Source organism: Scomber scombrus, chromosome 2 (genome assembly GCF_963691925.1).
Source record: "Scomber scombrus chromosome 2, fScoSco1.1, whole genome shotgun sequence".
NCBI lineage: Eukaryota > Metazoa > Chordata > Actinopteri > Scombriformes > Scombridae > Scomber > Scomber scombrus.
In genome coordinates this window covers 14,157,383-14,181,883 of record NC_084971.1, presented here as the reverse complement: position 1 = coordinate 14,181,883, position 24,501 = coordinate 14,157,383, and the positions used below count along the sequence as shown (strand labels likewise).

Here is a 24,501-nt window from a genome sequence, read left to right as displayed (position 1 = left end):
GGGGTGAAAAAAAAAGTTCCTTCAGAGTAAGAAGGGCAGATAAGTCTTAATATGTGCTTTAATATCTCTGTTTGACCTTTATTGTCTCAGTTGTAACACCTCTGATAGCTTTTAGAGAGGTCATGAACCCATGTGAGAAAAACCTTGTTATGGAGGAGAGATTAATATTCAACCGCACATTAACCTTCTCTCTTCTCCTAATAGACCAGTGTAGGTCGTCTGTATGGTCTCATGATTGCTCTTAATGTAAACTAGCTTTCTCATTAGTCAACAGTGGTGGCTGTTACTTGTTTTATGTTTCCAATGCCCTTTTTACTCTATAGTCACCTGGTGTCACGTGGGAAAATTAAAAAGCTCATGAAGTGCTTTGAGGCGTTTCCTTTTTAAGCTACACCTGCTTGTTTTGTAGGTCACATTGCGCGTTATCTTAACCTTTTACTCTTTTACTTATTACGTAATCAGTCATTTTGTCAGCGTCAGCGTTTGTTTGTTTTGGTTGGTTTTAGCAGATTTACATTTTCCTTGATTCAATAAAGGCCAAATTAAATAAAGTGGCAATAAAAGGATATTAAAGAAAACTCCTTACACTGAGGGTGACATTGATTCATCACCTGAACTGCATCTGCCAATCAGCTTCTCATCAAACAATGGTCTTCCAGGCAGAGCGGCAGCAACAATGAGAGGAAGGGACCAGACTCTGTATTGTTTACTCTCCTCTCACACTCCCGCCGTATCCAGAATATCTCTCTCTCCGGTTGCTGCAGGCTGTCCTGCGGTGGCGCTGGCCAGAATGTATTTGGTATTATTCCCATCTGAATGTAGGGTTCACAGAGGCTACGTGCTGCATGTGGATCAAACGAGTGACAGCTAGAACATATCTGGTATTATGCAATGCTCTGAACGGGATCTGCTGAGTGAGGGTTTAATGTGTTTCTGTAACAACAAATATAATGAGCAGGAGCTAGAACATCATCTGTGAGCTTGCTGACGGTCTCTGAAGTGACAGGTGTGACACTTGGACGTGAGTGAGAGTCTCCCTCCCCTGGTGGTTTACAGATACTGCATGAATAAAATATTGCTAAGTGAGCTGACTTTGTTTGAGAGCAAACCAGAAGCTTCACTTTAAACTTGATTTTCTGTGTCATTCTCAGTAGCTGTAAAAGATCCGCAAATAAAGTAACTATGGGTAAAATTACTCAAATTATGAAAAAGCGACGTTCACAATTTCCACAGTGATGTCTTCAGTTTGCTCGTTTTGTTTTAGAAATTGTCCAAAACCCAAATATATATTGAATTCAGCATCATGTACAATAAGGGAAACTACACATTTTAACATTTGAGAGGCTTGAAGAAGAGAATTTGTGGCTATTTTGCTTGAAATATGACTGAAACAATGAATTGATTATGAAAATAGTTGCAGATGAGTGAAATCAGCATTTTTACTGATGGAGCCTGTTGAGGTCGAGTTAGTTATACTAAATAAAATACAGTTTGGTAGTTTGATTCAGTGGCTGAACACCCAAATAACCACAAGATAAATCTGAGGAGGTGTGAAATGATTGATGAGAGAGGAAAGAAAAAAAAGTTCTGCTTCATAAATTTGTATTAATATTTTGGACTTTTTTTTCTGACAAGGAGCCTCAAGAAGACACAAATTTTCAGTTTATCTATAATTTTATCATTCTGTTTTTTCCTCAATTTTTTCCCCATTAAAGGGTTTTTAGGGGAAGTTTTATGAATTGTGGGGTCTAAGGGGAGAGCATGTTGTCTGCTGCACAGATTGTAAATCCCCCTGAGACAAATTTGGGATTTGGCCATAAGCCGAAAAGGTTGGAAACCACTCATTTAATCTTCAACAATGTTTCTTCATGTACAGTCTTAATTTGAAAGAAACCAGTAACTATAGCTGCAAAATAAATGTAGTGCAGTAAAAACTAGAAGTAGATTTTTCTCTGAAATGTAGTGAGGTAGAATTATGAAGTATCATAAAATTAAAATATAAACTTGAGTTTTCCACCAGCACTTTCCACCAGTGATTCTGAGGTGCAGTAAAAGAGATGAAACAGCGGGAGGGAGACGAGATGGAAGTCATATTATTTCTTGACCTTTTTATTAAACAAAGATTAGAAAGAAGCTGAGCCGTGGAAATGTAGATGAGACTATTTGGACAGACTGGAGGATAAATCCAGGATGATAAATATGGATATATCTGCAGGCCACAGCCAGTGAACTCCACTGAGACGTCCAGTCATCGATGTAATTGACTGTTGGTGGTAACAGCAGGCAAATCTGTGTGTGTGTATGTGTGTGTTTGTGTGTGTATGTGTGACAAAGAGAGGCGTTATCTTGACCTTCCACCCCTGTCTCCATTCTCCCAGATGGGGTTGTCTTTGTTGTCTCACTGGCCTGTCATGTCTGAAGGCCCATAAGCTGATTCTGTCCCACCCCCAAGATTTGTCCCTCAGCCTCCTGGTTTTATTGGGGGACCCCCCCCCCCCCTTCTTACACACACACACACACACACACACACACACACACACACACACACACACACACACACACACACACACACACACACACACACACACACACACACACACACACACACACACACACACACACACCACATCTACCTGTTCTCTCCCCTCTGTGTAGTTACAATTATGAAATAAGGTCACAGTTATCCCAGGATTGTATAACACTCCTCTTCAGCCCCCAAAACACAGACAGCCTCGACCCACTTCCCAACCCAAAAACATGAACTGCGCCTACTTGTTTTTATTTTCATATCGACATCTTACTTTAGAAAACCGGGTTCTTAACCGTAGACTGAAAAACACTCACAAATTGTGTCATATTTGATCATGTTTGATCATATCTGTGATTTATTGAGGAAACATGATCAACATATGCTGTTTCTTTGCTTCTGAAAATGTGAATTTGCTGATTTTGTTTTTTATTTTTCTTGTAAGCTGTTGGTCTGACAAAACTGGTGGTTGGAAATGAAGCCTTGAACAGATTAATCTTAAAAATAATTGACTGCTTAATTGATAATGAAAGTAATTGTTAGGTGTAGCCCTACACCGGTTTCCGGATTTACTGTATCTTTAGAGACATTTGCCCATTTAGGCTAATGAGAGCAGAGCTCCTGCCTTAAATACAAGCTCCTACTTCTAAGCCTGAAGCTGTAAACACTACCTGTCACACATTCAAGTGCTTCTGGTAAGATATATTGAGTAAATGGACCCTGAGATAGAAGCAATTCTGTGGTGTTTGTTTTATTTTAAAAATCAAGCTGCATGTTGCTACTTTGTGCTGCAGCGGCAGAAAAAACAAGAGTTTCAGTTTAGTTTCCTTTCGGTCATTCTTTCTTCAGGTTTTTTTAGTAATATGTTTAACATTTTGATATGCTAAATGAGCTTTATAAGAAGCTTTTAATCATATATCATGATCCTCATCATCAGATGCAGTTTTAACTATTAAACAGATGTTGAGAACTTAAACGATTTATGATCAGCAAAAAGGGAAATTTAAAGATCTACAGACTTGCGATCATGTGAACATCTACGCTACTAAATGGACCTCAATATTTTTCCATAAAGGCATCATTTTTACTCTGTTGTCTGACTTTCATGATTTCTTACTTTATTCTCTGAACATCCCATCCCAACAACATCAGTCACTGCTATGAATGACCTCCAGTCACATGTACTGTAACTGATATCACGATAGTTCAGATGTCTCTTTCGAAGCAGCAGATCGCTGAGGTTAGATGTGTTCAAGAAGTCCAGCTCTGTCTGTTCTGACTAACTCATCGTTCTGTTGTCTCTGCAGATCCTCGCCGGTATCCAGTGAGGAGCTCCTGGTCAGCTGTGGCTTCCTGCTCTGTAAAGGTCTAGTATCCCCAATGGACCTGGTCTCCATCCATCTCTCCTCCAGCACCCGGCTCTTCTCCTTCCTCTCCCTGGCCTGGGGCTTCGTAGCGGACGTTGACATCGAGAGTGAGAAGTACCGTCACGTCGGAGCCGCCCGGTTCACCGTCGGTACGCTGGTGAGGCTGGCTTCTCTCCGCGTTTACAAGGGCAAGCTGTCGTATCTGCCCGTCACCGATGACTGCAACAACCGGCGAGGTTTGAGAAATAACATGAGACCGCACCGCAACAATCAAGCCTCCTCCCTGTGTCCAGCATCTCCCCTGAACTGCCCGTCCAAAGACTCTCCCCTCCGCAACACCTTCCACAACTCCTGCCACTCCAACAACTCCTTCAAAGTGAGGAGGACGGAGAGCACGCCTTCCCGAAGTGCCACTAAAGCCCTCGCTGGCCCGCCTGACTCGCTGCTGCTGCCTCTTGACCAGCCGCTGCCCAGCGACTGGGTGGTGGTGCCAGAGGAAGACTTTGTCCTCATGCTGGCCATGTACCAGTCCCACCTGGCAGAGGACCTGCTGGCAGCACCAGGCGCCATCTCGGACGACGGCGCCATCCACCTTTTCTATGTCAGAGCGGGAATATCCCGTACTGCTCTGCTGAGGCTGTTCCTAGCTATGGAGAAAGGTGCACATATGGCTACAAGCTGTCAACATCTGGTGTACACAAAGGTGCGGGCGCTCAGGCTGGAGCCGTATTCACCCAAAGGGATAATTACAGTAGATGGGGAGGTGGTGGAGTACGGGCCACTGCAAGCAGAAGTACACAGAGGGCTGGCGAGATTAATCACTGGATGAATTGAACAAACATCAGCTCTGCTGTTAAAGGCCGACGACGTGGAATCAAACAAACCCAGTAAACACATTTTAGTGTTCAAGGTATAGGAGCAAAGTGAAGGATGTAAGACTGATTCACTTTTAGCTGCTGCTGTTCAACTCTCAGCGGTACAAAGAAAACTTGTTTCATTAGAAAATGTGGTGATGTTGGCTGAAAGTGTACGGAGAGCCAAAGTGTTTAGTATTAAATAAACAAACAAATAAATAAATAAATGAATAAATAAATGACATTTTAAAATAAATCATCTAAATAAATGACGATAAACTAAAAAATAAAAACACAAAACTAAAATAATAATGAAAACATTTTTCAAACTTAGCTCTTTATTATGAAATGTGATTTCATCCTATTCATAAGTTTAGTGTCATTTTTATTTCAAACTACAAATGCTTTTGTAACATGTAATTTTCTCCATGATCATTTTATTCCAAAATGATTGTAGAACTGCAACAATAAGTAATTTAATTGATTATTTGACAGAAAATTAATCAGTAAGTGTCTCATTTTTTTAAAGAAAATTGCCAGACATTTGCTGATTGGAGGATTTATTAAACTTTAATGCTTCATGCTACATGATATTAAACTTTATAGGATTTCAGACTGTTGATCAGCTGAAACAAGACATTTCAAGATGCCACCTTGAGACGATATTGTTGACATTTAATTGACAAAACAATGAATCCAGAAAATGATCAGCAGATGAATCAATAAGGAAAATAATCTGTAGTCACAGTTTTGATTGGCTTTTGATTTTGTCCCACTGAGCAGACAGCCAATCACATCATTGACTGTGTTTGTCATCATTTACGATTAAAGGCTTTGTTTGACATTTTGCAGACATTTGTTAATTAAATGTTATATCCATTTAAAGGAGAAAGTAAATAACAGTAGGGGTTTAAAATGGGTACTGCAGTCCAAATTCAAAATATTGGACAGAGTTGTCTCCTTCCACCACCTCCTGAGTTGACCCAGTTTGTTTGCTTGCTTCCATGGCTGCAGCACTCTGCAGTTTGTGTGCCAGTGTTTCATATCTGGGGTGTCGAAATGTGCGTCAACCTGACAACCTCACAAAAATATGTGAAATGACCACAACCACTTAACACCGCAGTTCATGGTGGTGGACATACTGGCTGTAATATTATAGTCACAGAAGCCAGTAATGCAATTTAGCATGTTTAGTTAATCTCTGATAACATGTAACAGTAATTTTATGAGTTAGTATAGTAAATATATTACGTACTGGTCCTTTAAAGCTTGATTTGAAATCAAAGAATGTGTCTATATCATTAAATATTCATGACCAAAGAAACAACTATCAAAGTTTTAGTTTGTCAGTTTTACAGCTGTGATCGACACATTTTGATTCAGACTCATTGGTGAAATATCTTAACAAAACTTAATGAGAAAACTTGTTTATGGGACACTTAAAAAATGGTCATTAAAGGAAAAGGCAGCAAATAAAATAACCTCAAATAAATGCAGTTATTTTGGAAAGAAACAGGATGAAATCACATGTCATTTCAATGAGCTTAGATTTAAAGATTAATTGGTGTTGTAGAAACATTGGACTTGCTAATTCAGAAACTCAAAGCAAATAATTTATTGACAAACTTGATCGATCAATGAGACAACAGTTACTAATCAAAGACAGTCAAATGTCACATAAAGTCTGTGGGAGAGTTGTCTGCATGCCTCGTTAAACGTCTCATCTGTCCAGATAAGGACTTGTGTGTCGCAGTCAACCTTGGCCCAAGTCACAGCACAGAGAGTCCTTGTCATACTTTACCGCCTGTTCCCCCTGACAACGGCCTCGTGGAGACACAGAGAAAGGTACAATGTGACCCAAGAAAGAACAGCGGTCTGCTTTTCTCCCTCCATTTAATTTTCATAATCCTATGTATGAAACTTTCTTCATATTTGGATTATTTCAGTTTCATTCCTCTATAATTTAATATTAAACGCTTTGGGTCTCCATGTCCATTATTGACCGTACTGCATTAGATACATCAGCATCTCTTTACTGATAAAACACAAACACATACAGACACACTTTTCAAGCGTTGAACCTCCACTGAAAGTAAATCCATCACCATTTTCAGCCTCCAGTATCTCATCTTATCGTTGCACGGAGATTATTTCTTCTTTGTGCTGTAGCTGACATATCAACATGAATTACAGCATCTTATGCAACAGGATTTATGCTTTCATGGCTCCTCTGCAGTAGTATGCAGACTGTGTTTGTGTGTGTGTGTGTGTGTGTTTGCGTGCTGTCATTGCCCTGGTTTGGACAGAGGCGATCAGGCTTTGCTACTGTTATTTTTTCTCCAACACACAGAGCCTCAAACTCTCTGTTAAGGCCAAAAGTCACTAACTTGAATTGATGATGGGTCAGTATGTCGAGTCTGGGACGATGGTGCTCTTCTGATCCAACATGGCACACAGAAAATAACCCGGATCCCAACAAAGTACATTGCGTAATTCATTGTTACATCGGACCACTTGTATAGAATATTGGCATGTTATTCTTCATACCTGCACTGTTGGAGATCCTGCAGCTTGTTTAACTGGTCTGCTCTCAGATTTTGTACTCGTGTATTTGTTTTGTTATATATATTTCTGTGGTCTCTCATCAGAGCACCAGAGTTCCAGATCCAGACTGTTTCATATTTTTTGCCTTAAAGCCTCGCTAGCTCGGTCTTGGTTTCCTAAACCGATCATGTTACTGTCATTTAACATGTAAACAGATTCATGTCTGTCAGATGATTTAAAGGGAAAGTCTTAATGCAGATCTTGTTAGCAGTACCACAGCAGATATCTGTGATGGAAAAATCCCACCAGTTAAAGGGTAAGTTCATACAAATTACACCATTATGCATATAAACATATTTTCTCTCGTACCTATTGTGGTATCCAGACAGTTTTAGTTTTATTTGAAAATGTTTTGATATATCAGTTTGAGATTTCTCCCTCTACTCCCAAAACAATAGAGGTGACTGAAGGATTGACAGAAAAATATTTAGTGATGTCTTATTGTACATAGTGACATGTTGCTCATGTATTTTTAAAATCTTTTTTACATAATTGTTTTGAAAGACTGATATAACAATCTCAGAAGTTTAAAATTGGACTTAAATTTTGTTTATTTAGCATCTTCTTTTTTGCATAAATGCATAATTAAGGGTAATATTTCAATTCTATTACGACCACAAACAAAAAACTCCTGTCTCAGTTGTGTTGAAGCGCAGCCAAAATTTAAAAGACAGATCAAAAAACTTGGGTTAATAAAACTGTCTGCATGAATGTATTCATTTACAGGTATGAGAGAACATTATGTGAAATTTGAGTGAACTGACCATTAGTTTGTTTTGAGCTGCTTTCTCTTATTTTGTGATAACTGGGTAAATCACAGACCAGTTTACAGGCAGTAATGCAAGGAACTGGAGTTGATATGAAAGTGGAAACATTAGAGAAATAAATAACTGCGTCTTGATCCTGAGGCTGAGCATCACAGATTGATGATAAGTGAAAAAGTGTTGGGTGGTGGGTTTCTGGTCGGGTGATTGATGGGTTTTAGTGCCTCAATGTTCTCCACAGCTGCATCTTCCCTCTATCCCTCCATCCCAACAAACCACAGTTCCTCTTTCTCTCCTGCTTTTATCCATCCATTCGCTGCTTTGAGCACTGCAGTGCTCTGCAGAGCAGTCCCAGCATGTCCCTATGGTAGATTTATTACTGTTCACCTAGGTGTCCTTAACATTAAGCTTTAAGTCACAGAGAGGAAATGAGGACTAAGAGTGCAGCAAAGTCAGATTTTTAAATGTTTCCGATTCTTTTTAATTTATGTTGAATGTGTTTATTTTATTTCTTATTTAATTTAGATCAGATCTGGACACGAAGACGTTAAAAATCATTGCCTGTGTGAATCAAGTGAAATGAGCTTTGAGTAATCATGCCTTAAGAATAATGGTTTGAGAGGTCGAAGCTGGTTAAACAGCATGTTGATGAGTGCAGGGTGTAGCTGGAGAAGGGAGGGTGGAGGAGGAAGAGGAGGGGGGATATTGACTTGTAAATGCTGCATGAGGTAGGCGGCATTGTGTTCCTGTCATGGCGCCCTTCGTCTTCCTCCTCCTCACTACAAGAGATCAGCAGACAGTTCTGATGCTGTGAGGAGAAGGGTGTGTTTCATACCTGCAACATCAACACACACAGCAGCTGAGAAAGTGGAGGGTTAGGGCCAACATAAACGTGACATCTAACCGCCGTTTGTCATTTTAAATATGTAGAACAACCAGAAAGGTGGGATTTTGAAAGTAATAAAACAGTAAAAATGCTTTAACCATCATGCCATGACTACAATCGACACTGTTAAGAATTAACTAAGAAAAACCTAAATGTATTTCCTTTAAAGAAGTACTCCTCTGTTCATGACTTTGCACATTCTGTCGTACATTTGGACAAAGTACGTTTGTTGCCAATGTAGTTTTTGCAGCCTTGGAGGGACGAGGGAGATTTTAGTTACACACAGGCGCTTTTTTAGTTGAAACGTTTACTCATGAGTGACTCTGCAACAGGAATTCAGCTGAAGAGTGACAAGCACATAAAATGGAAACAGTACTTGAAGACACGCTTATTTCATTTTTTCACTGCGGTTTTTGGTCTGAAGCAGCACAACTGAGGTCAGGCACTCGACTGTTAAAAAATGGACATAAATCCAACGCAGCGGTTCCCAACCTTTCTGACCTGTGATCCCTTAAAACAAATCCATTATGTTAATTTATGACTCGCAGGTTGCAAATAACACTGAGTGGTGGTCAGAAGAGATTTTAGGACCCCTGGGATGTAAAATGATCCAGTAATTCAGGTGAAAAAATATACACAACTTTGTGCAGCAGAAACATATTTTTTTGCTTCTCAGTCCTATGACCCCTCAAGATTTTTGTTTGGCCTGCAGGTTGGGAACCACTGCTCAGCTTCTTTGGTGCAAGCTCAGACCACTTTCATCGGTTTCTTTCTATGTATAGTCAGTTTTGCTGTGAGTGATGCAGTGGTCCTTTTCTGTTTGATGTGCCTTGACTGTGCTGCCTCCCGCTGGCTTGAACACGGTGGTGCGCTCACTCGTTTATCATTTCACACCACCATTTAAAAAAAAAAAAACTTGAATGTGCTTGGAGGAAATGGGCAACATCGGCCAAACTGAAGTTTCCGTCAAAATATTTTGATATGAAAACAAAGCATCTGTCCTTATGTTAGAAATATGATATTCTGTGTAATTAATGTTATTCTGGCACTGTGCTTTTCTGTGAATATGCATCTCTATCGCCATGGTGCGACCTCATCATCAATAACTTTGAATCAAATAACTTCTTAATTGCTTGTGGGGGAGAAGAAATTGGAGCGACAACCTTCAGACAGAATCCAATTTCTGTGTGTGATACAGTGTCATTGAAAATCCAAATGAGGGTCAGCCGGGTTTTCCCAGTTTAATCAGACTAATAAAGTCTCAGATGATGAAGGACCTGATGGACAAACGAGACTCCGACTGTTGATTTTAAGTCTTTACCTGCTGCTCCTGAACTGTTGCCGTCGTTTTTAATTTTCTTCTTGCACACTGAAGATTGAATGATTCTGTATTCAAAGAGATATCTATTTTTCCATTAGACAAATGTCTGTAATTTTCTATTAGTGTTTTTGATTGAAAAAATAAAATGGATGAGAAACAGCCTGCCTGCCGTGTTTTTTCTGTTTTTTTTCATTGCAGTCCACACAACAGCTAATTAGGGATCCAAATAATTAAAAGCCACAATGTTACTATGGTACTGCTTGCAAAGTTTAATACATCACTATACAGTTGTCTTAACGCAACAAATGTTAACCAATAAAAAAATGAAACCATAAGTACAATACACACTCAGTATTTTGTACATATACTGTTTGCCCCAAGCGTCCACGTGACTTGTTAGAACTTAAGTTTGTGTTAAATATACACGGTTTGTATTGATAGATTTCAATATAGTCATGATGTCTGTACAGAGGGAATCAGGCTACAAATCATAACTTTATTAGTTCTTTTTTTTAATATATCAATAACAGGCCACTGTGGAAATGTAGACATCATACAGTCAAGTCTTGTGTGTAGCCCATTCAAAAGGCTTAAAGCAACATGTTACATGCTTTGGCTGTAAAACAAACTTCTCGCAATAATAATAATAATAATAATGATAATAATAATAATTAATAATAATGGTTTAAATCTGAATAATATACACACATACACAGAAAATTGTACATAGCATCATGTGCTTAATATCCTGCCCGACTTTGCTTCCAGATCTAGCGAGATAGCTTCACATTTTCTGTTTCTGCGAGTGTCAACAAAGGAGGGTGAAAAATGGGGCAATAAAGTCACCTCTCAATTCTTGGTGGAGCTGTGTGTGTGTGTGTGTGTGTGTGTGTGTGTGTACTTTCCAAAACACTGTCACTCTTTGGTCCTTACTTTTTTCTGAATTTAGGAGAAAAGGTGGGGAAAAAAACACACTCTTCCGAGAATTGAGACGGTGACATTTTACAAACAGCAGCATGTAGGAAGGGGGAGGGAAGGGGTGCAGAAAAAAAGAAAGAAAGACAAGAAAGCAGACAAGGCTACATGCTACAGCTACAGCAGCCAGTGAAGAAGACGACACATCTCCCTCTGTAGCATTAAAGGCAGTGAAATAAATGAAGTAAAATCCAGGAAGAGGACAAAATGTCATGGAAGCCTGATTGCCACATATGGTACAGGAATGCCAGTTTAGGAGTGGATAGTGGGGATTTTGGGAGGAGGGGGGGGGGGCTGGAAGACAAAACAAAATACCTTCATTCATGACCTCTTTTTGTTTTTTAAGTCTCTTTAAAATGCAGCAACTCTTGACTCATGGTTTTTATCCTCTCCCATCACTCATAGTTTCACAATGGCACAACGTGCTCTCATTCAGAAACACTCTTCAGCATCAAAGTTCTTTGTTCAAGTAAAATACAAGACATCTTCGTGGGATAAGGAGCTGGAATCAGGAAAAAAAACCCAACAACACAGAATAGAAAATAATAAATCGATCATAATTATATCAACAAATCTTCAGCGTCACACTTGCTGTGGTTTGTAATGTGATTAAACTCTGCACGTGCAATTTGGAGAAAAGGAATACATCAATGGCCGCGGTGTGAGAGACTGATGATTAAAATCTGCACTATTGAAGGAGGAAAAACACTGGAGCGCGGCTTTAGTGGTCTTTAGTGGTCTTCGAGTGTGTGTTTAGGCCGGTGTGGGTTAATGTCTAAAGCGTGACACAAGCAGCTCTGTACACGATGGTCTGAGATCATTAAGAACAATTCAAGTAAGGCAACATGTTGACATGAGATGACGGAATGGATGCAGGTATCGTTTTTTTTCTCTATTTAATTCTTTAAATTGTGTCATTTGCAGTGATGTGGATTCACCTCCGTCGCCCACCGAGTGAAGCCTGGAGGGAGGAGTGGAGCATTGTGGGTAAAACTCCAGTCTGAAACCTACATTTCAGCCTCTGAGTGCAATGACGTCTAACGCATCGAAACACCGCTGACTTTGCTAACTTCCTCAGAGAGCGATTTAAACTTTTGTACGTGGAGGCGACGGCTTTGTGAAGCTTCACATGACGCCACCTGACTGGTTTCTACACACCAAATCAGCTCCAGCTGTGTGACCTCCAGAGGTGATCCGCGTGTAAACTTTGTCACTCGATGTTTTGCTGCGTGGTTCGGTTGCGAGTGATTGGCGAAGGGAAATAACAGCAAGTGTCGTGGAAGAAGTGGCGAAGCTGTCGTGGTTGGCAGTTTTACTGACATTCAGTACGTTCTACTTGAATATTTGTGTGAGTGTGTTTTTGTGGAAAAAGAGAATTTGGCAGAAAGCGTACAACCAGTGATTTCTATTTAAAGAGTCCTTCTGGTTGGCATATTTATTCATATGGCGTCACATCTCCCAAGACCAGATTGTCCATGTGTTTGTTGTAGTGCAGGATGGTACAGCAAGTGTATCAGTAGTGCTACAGATAGCCGCAGTTGACCCAGCAGCCAGGAAAGCTCGGCTTTGCAGTTTTTCAGTGGAACCCAGCCGTCTTTGAACTCGTCTGAAATATAGCGAAAATCACCAGTCTGCGTGACGTTTTTCAGCCTGATTGAGACGGCGGTGGTGATCCAGCAAATCCCCGCCCATATGATGGAGGCTGCTATGTGGATGAGGGAGGTGGAGAAGGGTTCATGGCACAGATTTTTCATATCATTCAGTCCTTTTTTGCATCCACATCACTTGGCCACTCAAGTTCAAGTCCCGGTAAGGCCAAGAAAAAATCTGCCTCCAGGAGAAGCTCTGTGTGTTTACCTGCGTGAAGCGTCCATGAGAGATGAGCGTTTCTGCGTGACAGAGTGCTTGTGAGGTCCACCGCCCTTTATCCGTCGCACATATCTGCAGGGACACTGAAGGAGAACAAATACATTATCAGGTCGCATCCAAACCAGGACTTGCTCACTCTCCTGATGAAAGGTGCTGCTCTCCTGCTGTCATGGTTTGTTCGAGAGGAATTGTGGGGAAAAAAAAGGCAAAGCGTTGTGGAGTTGGGGCAGTAAAGACTAAGAAATGGAGGCAAAGAGAAAAACTGTGGGCAGTGCTGGGGGCACAGTGCAGCTCTGAACAGGCGTACAGAAGAAAGTTGTAGCCCCCTCCAGACAAGTAATGGATCCTCCTCTACAGCTTGAGGCAGATGAAAAGGTAGAAGAGGAGTAAAAGCGAAGGGAACAGTGCAGGGGTGTGTTGGGGAGCAGGTGAGGAGGCACTTACTTGTCCTCTATGTGATCGGGGATGGCAGCGGTGGCCAGCGCAGCTCGGTACTGCTTCAGCACACCTCGAACGCTCTTCACAAACCCTTTAGAGAGCGGGAAGAGCGGAAAGCCGATGTCCGGGTAGCCACTGCCCTCCGGGAGGAAACTCCGGTAGCTCTTTCTCCGTTTCTTTGGTCGCACCACTGGCTGGCTTCCTGTGGAGCCCGCCCCTCCTGCCCCAACCGTGGCAGAACCTGATTCTGACGTCCCACTGCAGACTACAGAACCAGAGCCCTTATTTTCACCACCCAGAGAGGTGTTACCCTGGGTGCTGTCGCAGTCTGAGTTCTGGCTCAGCTCCTGCTGAGAGGCCGCTGTAGTGGAGGGGCTCAGCCCTGAATCCTCCAGCTCCTCCTCCATAATACTGGTGACACCTGCTCCTGTGACCCCCTCCTCCCCAGGCTTACAGGGGCTGCTGTGGGCCACTGACACTGATCCTAGAGGCAGCTGTTCATCCAAAGGCTCCACAGATGAAGGTCGCTCCTTGGAGTGGTGAGGCCTGGAGGACACGTGTGCTGCGTGACTCCTCTCAACAGCATCGTTCAATTCAAGCCACGCATCAAGGCGGTGGACGAGCCGCCAGCCGTTCAAAACAAAGTGCTCCTGGATCTCCTGCTTGAAAACGTCCACGGGATTCTGGAGGAGCTGCGTCATAGACTGGACCATCTTGATCAGGGCCATCTCGTTGTAGCAGCGGCTGTTCTCATATCCCTCCTGTAGGCCTCGGTCACTGTCGAAGCCAGCCTCATTGTAGTAAGGCTCATTGACGAGGATAAGGCCTGCAGAAAACATACATGCGGTTCAGTAGGTGTGAGTTTATTATCAAAGCCAGGCTAATAATTTCATACATTGAAAACCTGATTAAACCAAGAAAGAAGAAACAAAAGTCAAGATACAGGTGGTGAAGCCAGTTTTAGTGTTTTAAGTCAGTAATGAGTGAACTTCAAAACTGGTCTGGGGTGTTTCCACCACACTGACATCACACATTCTTAGATTAAAACTAAGTAGATTTTAGGGCAGTATCAAAACAAATACAATATCATTTTGATGTAAGGATCACAGTAAACTTTGCTTGCATTTAGGGACCATAAAGGTTAAGTGCGATGCTTGTTGTTTTTGCACTAATAGTAATTAAACAATATGTTGATGACACTCTAATCTACAACCACCCTAATCATCCTGATCGCACACAAGTCACAGTTGTAGAGGTTCATCTGTGGTGAACATTTTTTTTAAGGGAAATGCAAGAGATGATGCATAGAGAAGCACGTCATCGAGGGTTGAAGTGTCGTGCCACTGTCCTGTTTATCTACCTCCAAAACACTGATGAGCGTCACTGCTCCAGAAAAACTGCAAAATTTGCACATTGGCTCCACAGACGGACACTGCTGTTACTGCTGACAAACTACTTTTCCTGTTTTCGGTGTGTCCAGTGTAAGTCAGACATTAAATGACATGAGTCTACATGATGCAGCAAGTGTGTTTTATCCTCTATGATCCACATATGCAGAGTGGTTTTACACTATTATATTCTCCACGTTTGAGTTTTTTTCTGTACATAAATTATAAATGCCATGTTTCTGATCAAAGGACTGAATCTGCTTTTTTTTAACTTAGTGTTACAGCCACTGAAGACAAGCTCTGCTCGGTTTGGTAGGCTGTTGTTCTGTTCCTGCACGCTGTCTGCCTTGTATCCCTTTTTATTTCTGACTCATTTCAGGTATTATATAATTAAAAACAAATCTTGATCTTCTTTTTCTTTTCCTTTCGATTCTATAAATTAAACAATCACTTTGTGTTGTATGAGATTTATGCCAGAGGAGTCAACTTAAAACCAATCATGTCAACAGATAGTAGTGGTATGTTCAGTGTGGTTATTTCACTGTGTGACCGTGTGCTGGAGGGTATTTTAACCAAATCTGGTCGGCAGATGAAGAACGTGAACCTGAGTGAATCCAGCACGGTGCGTTTAAAAGACACATTTTAAATGCGAGAATATGATCAAATAAGTGAATTAAAACCTGGGCTGAATATGTCTGGCCGGCCAGATAGCAGATAACTTTTATGAAAGTGTAACGTCTGTCTGTGAGGCAGATGCATTTAGCTGAATGACTGTGTGAGACTCTGCGCTTCTGAGCAAATGAACACATGAATAAAACATTTTGAGCCGCAGAGAAGAGAAGGGTAATGGAGGAGTGTGCGTGTGTGTGTGTGTGTGAGAGAGAGTGAACTGACCTTGTATGGAGATGAGGACTTGCAGCAGACTGGACTTGCTGGTCCACCTCTCAGTGCCCTGTGGATCACAATAACACAAAACAACAATTCAGCACAACGTTTTGAGAAAAGCAGGAAAATGGAGGCGTGATTGAACTGCAGATTGCTGGCGCTGTGGGAGACCTCCCTGAAGCATCAAAGCACGCTTATGAGTTATAGTCCAAACATAGATTCATGGTTACATGTGCATTGCTCTGTGAACAAAAGGATACTAATGAGCAAAACCATAATGCATAAATATTACACAGTTTATAACCAGTAATGCTGTGTAGTTTCTGCTTACTTTATATTAACATTTTAAATATTTTGATTAATGGATTTACTGTTTAGTCTTTAAAAAGAAAAAAACAAACATGTGGCCTATCTATCTATATCTAGTTTTATCCAATCGACAGTTCAAGACCCAAAGATTCAGTTTATAATTAAAGAAAAAAGCAGCAAATCCTCAGCTGCATTAATTTTCTGTTTATCAACTTTTTGATTAACTAGTTGTTTCAATTAGTAAGTTAATCATATATACACAGTTACAATATGTGCCACACACAACTATACGATCTTCAATTAGTTACTGTCATTACTTTTTTTTTTTTTTTTTTTTTTAAACAAAAACACAAGAAAAACTTAAATGATGCAAATAAACACTGAATGTGTGAGGGGTTACTTTTCTTTTTTGTTTTTACGTCATTACGTTACTCGAGTTGTAATTAAGACTAATTCAATCTGGTTGAAAATAATGGGTACAAACTGGTTCAGGTAGATGTCGCACTTCAGCCATGTTGCTTTGATTAGAAGTCAACAACCAAAACTGTAAAACTAAAGTCAAAAAGACACATTTGTCCACATGAACCGAAAGCTGTCAAGTCAGTGTCACTTCTGTACAAACATTAACCTGCAAAACACTCACCTTGCCGATCCAAGTGCCCAGCAGACTCACGCACACCTTGCCGTTGTCGTAGAGGTTGGGATTGAGGCGGCCGCTGCACTGAGACAGGTAGCGAAACAGAGGTGGCACAGCTGGGTAGATGTTGGGCAGCTGGATGTCAAACAGGAACAGACCCTCCTCGTAGGGTGTACGAGTCGGCCCTTTGATCAGAGCTGAGAACAGATCCTATATCGGAGAAAGATGTAGAAATGTGAAATGAGAAAGATGAAGATGTACATCATAATCAAAAAAGCCCAAGGATCCCACTACTTCTTTTTTCATGTTCTTCCCTGGTGTTGTTTTATCATTATTATTAATAATGTCATATTAATAACTGGAAACCCACCATGCGATCTTCAAAGGTTTTGACCATGATGCCGTCTGGCAGTGACGTCGCTAGCAGAGCCATTTCCTTCCTCACTGTGCTGAAGAACTTCTTGGCCTCCGCCGGCTGAAACTCCATTTTCTTAAAGGAGTGTGTGTCTGCAGCAGAGAGAGATGGTGATTTAATTGCAATACGGGGAGAAACTGGATTTTACAAACAACTTGACATGAATGGTCAGAGAATTCATTGTGTTAAAGGATGTGCGAGTCTGTGACGGACAAGTTTAATTACTGAAAGGAAATGGGAGGCAGCTGCTGTCTGAGTGTTGAAGAAAATGATCTGGTAATATACATAAGACCCTGTGAGCACAGTTCAATGACTTATCTGGTTTGGTTGATTCTGTTTTAATTCATTCAATTAAAGTAGATAACAGAGACTGTCACTTTAAGGAAGGAGAAGACAGTGGAGAGAGGAAAGGAAAAACAAATGGAAGGTTCAAAGAATGAAAAATCGATAAAGAGAAGAGAGAGAACATGAAGGAAAAGAGTTGTACATATACATCCCCATTTCTCACCTGGTGCCCATTCCAGCACAGAGAACACCTCTCCCTTGGCACTGGTAAAGGTGACGCCAGGTTTGCCACCGCTCTGTTGGCACAGTACAGGCGTGTCGCTGAGAAACTCGCTGGGCCATTCTTGTCCACTCACTGGTGTCTGTGGGTCCTGCTGAGGCTTCTCCTCTCCAACTCTCTCGACCTGAACAGCAACAGACCAGCATACAAGAAAACAATCAGTGACAAGAAATGTGAAAATATATTCACCTGGATAACACAAGATACTATTGAGAATCGCTGAGCTCACTCATGGCAACGGCTGATGCCATGTTGAGGATTTATTTAAGATGTACCTCCGTTCCTGCTCCTGCACCCCCTCCTGCTTCCACCACAGCCTCCATCTTCTCCTCCTCCACGATGGCCACGTTATCCAGCGTCTTCCTCAGGTTCTCCTGTAGCTTCTTAATGTCGTCTAGGAAGCGTTTCTCCTTGGTTGGTTTCTCGGGGGCAGTGGGCGTCACCGAACTTGCTACATGAGCTGTGGAAGCGGGTTCGGCAGAGGTTGGGGAGGTTGGAGAGCCGCCGGTCCAGAGCTGCTCCACAGTCATGTTCTTAAGGCTCTCCAGGATCTTCAGGGCCTCTTTCAACTCCCTGAAGCCTCGAGAGGCGCCATCTTTACAGGGCTTCTCCGCTCCATTGACAGCTCCTCCTGGAGTGGTTCCTGAGCAAAACGTTAAATTAGAGACACGTCAAACAAACACGTAAGTCAGTCTTAACAAAACAAAACGCTCACTTGTCATGTCAAGCTAATTGAATACTACCTTTTAAGGTAATTCTAAACTATAGCAAGTACTTTTATCATACTTCTATCACTTTATTGCTTTCTCTTCAAACTTTCTTCTCTTTCTTCCATTCTGCAAAAGCACACAATGATAGATCTTGTGTGGGTGTCTCCAAGAGCGACTGATATTTTGGTTCATGTATGAGCAGCAGTGCAAAGTCCCAAAGGGGCTGTGTGAAGGTGAATATAGATCATAACAGGTGGTTAATAACTTCCCTCTCAGTCAGTCATATCTCTGGTCTCATAGCTTGGAAACAGCTGAGCCAATCACAGTGAAGCATGGCAACAATAACTGTTTCTCCAGGAGATGACACTGTTGCCTGGATGGTCTAGCGTTTCACAATGTGAACACAACCAAAAATCTGCTTTGGCAACACTATTCCAGCTCAAATTCTACTGTATCTCACTTAGTAAATATGTATATGAATGTTGCAGCCTAAAGAGATAGACTGCCAGAGAATCCTGTAAAGCTTTATTAACAAACAACAGTAAGTGAAATTAACAATATTATAAATATAGCTCAGCTCCCCACCTCCTCCAGCAGCAGGACTAGCGGCAGCCACAGACGCTTCCCCCTCCTCTCCAGACACTGCTTTAGTGGGGCTGGTGACCCCAGCTTTGTTGCCCTCTTGAGGTGGGATGATGAACGTGGTGTTGCCAGTGGGTGTGGGGGTCGGGGTCACTGTGTCAGCGACATCTGCATTGTTGATGTGGCTGTCGTCCTCAGTGGTGACACCATTGTCTGTCTCCCAGCTGTCGCTCTCATCCTCCCACTCCTCAGTGGACAGGACGCTGCTCGTCTCCTCCACCGAGTCATAGTCGGTCTCCTCGATCTCAGACTCCACGTTATAGAGGTGCTGTGTATGATTATACAAAGATTTCAGACACTGTTCAGCTCCAAACGCTTGCTTTGTAATATCAAAAAATAGGTTGTTTCATCAAAGAAAACTTTTACCTGTGGCAGGACGATAGTCATGGAGTTGTCCGCCCACACTACCTCCACTTTGCTGCTCACATCCACCCTGGATACCTGGCCTACCGACGTCTGTGGGCAGACCAACAACCCACCGTAAAATGTTTGAGGCTATTTTATAAAAACAAAAACAAAACAACAAAGGCTGCAATGTTTTTTTACACTAGTTAGATACAGTTGGACGAAGAGAAGAAACTGATGACTGATATTCTTAAAGCCTTACCAGGAGTAGGGCTACAATTGATTTCCCTTTTCCCTAAACATTCCCTTGAAGGAAAAGCCATGAGATCATTACAATCAGAACAGTCTATGCCTATAGGCACATAATCTGCCAGTTGGATTATGAAACAGTTCATAGGCAAACTTGACATTTATGGCCTGAAGATGGCACAGAGAAAACGTTAACTAAGTGTCCTAAACAAAACTTTGTATTATGCCTAGCATGACTGTGTTTCCTTATATTTCCTGTAAATGTAACCATTACATTACTGTAGTTACCGTAACAAAACAGCAGATAAGTGGCAAAATATTACATGTGACCATATGATACAAGTGAGGCACATGAAAATCCTTAATGTAAAGGACTTGACAGCTTATACATGACAGACAGGAGAAAGACAGGTTTTTCAAAATTGTTCTCACCTCATTTTCGCAGTCGTTCTGTCCGTTCTCCGAGTTCCATATTCTGATGACAATATCGGTGGTGCGGAAGTGGAAGTCTGGGTGATCCGAGATGTCGTACACGCTGACATCCTCCTCTATACCGATAACCTGGATAAAAGCAAAAAAATAAAAAGAGGCTACACACACACACACACACACACACACACACACACACACACACACACACACACACACACACACACACACACACACACACACACACACACACACACACACACTCTTGTTTTCCTGACTGACCTCCACGTCGTCACTGGAGGAGTTCAGTTTGATCCACTTAACAACACATGTTCTGCCCTTGTGATCGCCAGACTGGATCACACCATACACCCCTGGGTCCTGGAGGGCTTGGGCTGAATTGAGCAAACAAACACATACATGCACAGATAAGAGAGCAAAATAGAGTATACAAAGAACACCAGAAACCTCTAAATGCGAAGATCCATTTTAACTGACCGACACAAACTTGGTATAGTTTCAGCAAATGACCTAGATACTATGGCACTAGGTTGCTGAGTAGCCTAAATAAAAACACCTCATTACATTCTGCAGGGACAGAAATCGAACACATGCTGCATCTTTCCTGGTCTAAAAGAGTACAATGGAACAAAGCGAAATAATACAACAAAAAACAGAATCATTAGAAAAATAAATCGCACGTGGTACACCCGCCCAGGATGGCTGCTTAAGTCGGAGCGGAGCTTGTTGTTCCCCCAAACCCTCATAAAAAAATAAGTTAACGTCGATAGATTTGTTTTATTTTGGTGTAGGTCGAGCTAGTACATTGGGATGAGTCAGAAAAGCCAATATTTCACGCGTAACCAGCCTGCTACCTCGCGAGGGAAAGTTGCTCACAATTCCAAGGCTAACTCGTTATCTACAATGGCGGAATCACCTGTTGCATCGAGTCCAACTAAAGACAACGTTGCCGCTGAGTTGACTACCATAAGATCTATTCTTGAGCAGCTAGCTCATGACATGACTGCTGTGAAAGGTGGTATCGAGTCTCTTAATGAAACTGTTAACAATCTTGGCGCTAGGGTTGAAGAAGCGGAGACAAGAATCTCCCATTTGGAAGATGAAGAGGCTAAAGCTAGCTCAGTGAGAAATGACATAGTGAAGCAGAACCAACGGCTGCAAGAGAAACTGACGGCTCTGGAGGGATTCTCCCGACGCCAGAATATCAGAATCTCTGGTGTCAAAGAAGGAACCGAGGGCGCTGATTTGGAGGGATGTTTGAAAACTCTGCTGTGCGAGGCGTTGGATATTGAAGTGGATGCTTGGTACGAAGTGGACAGAATTCATCGAGTGGGCCCTGCACCAACATCTGCTGTGGCCGCGAGACCGAGACACATCATCGTCCGCTTTCTGCGGGACAAAGCCAAGACGACTGTTCTAGCTGCTGCTAGGAAAAAGAAGCAGATCATCTGGCAAGACACGAGGGTCCGTTTTTTCCAGGATTACGCGCAGGAGGTACAAGAGAAACGGAGGAAATTTGACGAGGTACGACGCTTGCTACAACAACACGATATTGTCTACTCTTCGTTATCCCGCCATCATGACCTTCTCTTTGGATAATCAACGTCATCAGTTTTCAACTCCAGCAGCGGCTAAGCGGTTTCTCTGCGGCCTGGCATCGACAAACTACCCGGCAGATGAGGATGGAGGTCGGGTGCTTTCCAACATAGATGACAGCGGTTAATTCATCTACTATATATAGTTAAATCTAACGGTATGTTATTGCTTAGACATCCGCTTTATCTCCCGGACGTTATATGCTATTCCCAGCCTTTTCACAAACTGTGTAGAGCTAAACTATGCTTGCTTCTTATTTTCATTTGTGTTAGAAAATACAGAGTTGGTCTTAAATAAGGCTGGGGATGAATGTCTATGGCAGGAAGATTTAGGATTTTCCTGCAGTGTGATTTTGTTGAGAGTGCATTCGTGCGATCCGGGACATTTAACTTAATTTTACGGCGTTTTTTTGTTGTTGAGATACTAATACAGGGGGAGGGGGAGGAACGTGTGATGAGGGAGGCCATTAATGGGAACATTGAGTGCTACGGACCAGCTTTATTCATGTTACTCTGGGCTCGGTTTTGCCCAATTGTTACTGTTCATGTTGTTTTTTTTTTTTTTGTTTTTTAAGATGTTGTGCCTAGTGTTTTGTGAATCTATAATGACCTCTGGGTATATGATAATGTGGAATAGACAAACTGTAGTCCTCTGGGCTAGTTGTCCAGGTACATTAATGTGGTTTTCATGGCTTTATGTAAAATAGTGTCATGGAATATAGCGGGTTGCCATAATGTAGTTAAAAGGAAAAAAATCCTGACATATTTAAAACAGAAGAAGACAGACATTGCTTTTATTCAAGAGACATCTTGATGAAGAAGAATCTTTAAAGCTGAAGAGAGACTGGGTGGGGCAAGTGTTTTATAGTACATTTTCCAGTAGGAAAAGAGGGGTGATCATATTGATTAGGAGGAATTTGGATCTCCGGGTATTTAAACATTATGCTGATCAAGAGGGTAGATGGGTTATTTTGGATGCATGCCTAGAGGGGCAGAAAATTACTTTGGTCAATATCTATGCCCCCAACTCTCCTCAACCTGAATTCTTTCATGAAGTTTGTAACCAAGTGCGAAATATTGGGAATTCAAATATTGTGATTGGGGGGGATTTCAACCAGGTCAGGGATGTGTTTTTGGATAAATCTTCCCAACCCAGGCGAACTAATGACCCTGTATATGTTGCCGTGGATGTTATGTCAGAGGAATTGGGCCTAGTGGATATATGGAGACTGCTCCATCCTCAAGAAAGAGACTATACATTCTTCTCCCATCCACATACTACTTATTCTAGGATTGATTATTTCCTTGTCTCTCGCTCTTTGGTGAGTGAAACTATTGGGTCCTCCATTGGTAACATAGTTGTAACTGATCATGCCCCCATAGAGTTTGTCTTATCTTGCAGAGAAGGAGTGAAACCTTCCCGTAGGTGGCGTCTAAACAACTCATTATTACAGAATAAGGGTTATTGTGAATATATCAGAATAATGATGAATGACTTTTGGGTTTGCAATGAAGGTTCTATAGATGATGTTGGAATGACCTGGGATGCTTTTAAGGCTTACTTAAGGGGTCGTCTTATTCAGTACAGCTCATCAATTAAAAAAGGTCAGAGAGATAGATTGTTGAAATTAGAACAGGACATTAAGGTACTTGAAAGACAACACACACTGCATCCTGAAAGGGAAATATGGAACAAATTAATTAAGCTTAAATTTGAGCTGAACAGCATTTTGCAGAAGAAAGTTGAATATGCAATGTTCTGTCTGAATCAGAAATATTTTGAACAGGGTGAGAGAACTGGCAAAATGCTTGCACATAGGGTTAGGCAGATACAATCTAGTAATTTGATTCCCACTATATTTGATAATAATAATAAGCTGACCACCAATAAAAAGGAAATTAATGATGTTTTTACTAAATTCTATCAAGAGCTATATACCTCTAATGGGCCTGCCGAGGAACAGCGGATGTCAGATTTCTTTTCATCTATTAAAACTCCTAGTCTGACTGACGTTCAAAGAAATTTACTGGAGGGAGAGATCACGTTAGATGAAGTTAGGCAAGCAATTAAGAATCTTAGGTTAGGTAAGGCTCCTGGCAATGATGGGTTTCCATCAGATTTCTATAAGTCTTTTGTGGACGAGGTGGCCGCACTACTATTAGCAGTCTACCAAGATGCTTTACAGAAGGGTAGGTTGCCACCTAGTATGAGGTCAGCAGTGATTACGTTACTACATAAAAAAGGGAAAGACCCACAATATTGTGGAAATTATCGTCCAATTTCATTAATTAATGTAGATGAAAAAAATATTTCTAAGATACTTGCTGCTAGACTTGAGAAGGTGCTTCCCAGTTTGGTGCATAGGGACCAGGTTGGATTTGTTAAAAATAGATGCTCAGCTGACAACTTACGCAGGATATTGCATATTTTTTGGAAGAGCAGAAATAACTTAGACCCTGTTGTTGCCTTCTCCCTAGATGCGGAGAAGGCTTTTGACAAAGTTTAGTATGCCTTCCTGTTTTATACATTGAAGAGGTTTGGCTTTGGTCCGTCCTTTATGTAGTGGTTGCAGTTAGTGTACACAGATCCAATGGCTACAGTTCTTACCAATGGCATAATGTCACCATCTTTTAATCTTAGTCGTGGCACTAGACAAGGTTCACCTTTATCACCTCTCATTTTTGCCCTATTTCTGGAACCTCTTG

The 24,501-nt window shown here is 41.5% G+C and overlaps 2 protein-coding genes across 3 annotated transcripts in view; one reads left to right on the top strand and one right to left on the bottom strand.

Moving 5' to 3' along the window:
* The window catches only part of LOC133989144 (sphingosine kinase 1-like), a 34,652-nt gene extending 29,929 nt beyond the window's left edge, over positions 1-4,723 (top strand). The window contains exon 5 of the mRNA XM_062428120.1: positions 3,835-4,723. Within this exon, the coding sequence (XP_062284104.1) occupies positions 3,835-4,723 (889 nt within the window). The remainder of the gene's footprint in view (positions 1-3,834) is intronic.
* Positions 4,724-10,716: 5,993 nt separating this feature from the next.
* The window catches only part of ube2o (ubiquitin-conjugating enzyme E2O), a 45,287-nt gene continuing 31,502 nt past the window's right edge, over positions 10,717-24,501 (bottom strand). The window contains exons 13-23 of one of the 2 annotated variants that reach the window (XM_062440006.1): positions 20,462-20,574; positions 20,183-20,311; positions 19,523-19,612; positions 19,100-19,424; positions 18,080-18,447; positions 17,748-17,928; positions 17,195-17,331; positions 16,831-17,034; positions 15,888-15,945; positions 13,612-14,431; positions 10,717-13,250 (exon numbers count right to left, since the gene is read on the bottom strand). In XM_062440006.1, the coding sequence (XP_062295990.1) occupies positions 13,223-13,250; positions 13,612-14,431; positions 15,888-15,945; positions 16,831-17,034; positions 17,195-17,331; positions 17,748-17,928; positions 18,080-18,447; positions 19,100-19,424; positions 19,523-19,612; positions 20,183-20,311; positions 20,462-20,574 (2,453 nt within the window). In that variant the 3' untranslated portion in view covers positions 10,717-13,222. Of the gene's footprint in view, positions 14,432-15,887; positions 15,946-16,830; positions 17,035-17,194; positions 17,332-17,747; positions 17,929-18,079; positions 18,448-19,099; positions 19,425-19,522; positions 19,613-20,182; positions 20,312-20,461; positions 20,575-24,501 lie in introns of both variants that reach the window. The other variant, XM_062440016.1, reaches the window with a different exon arrangement.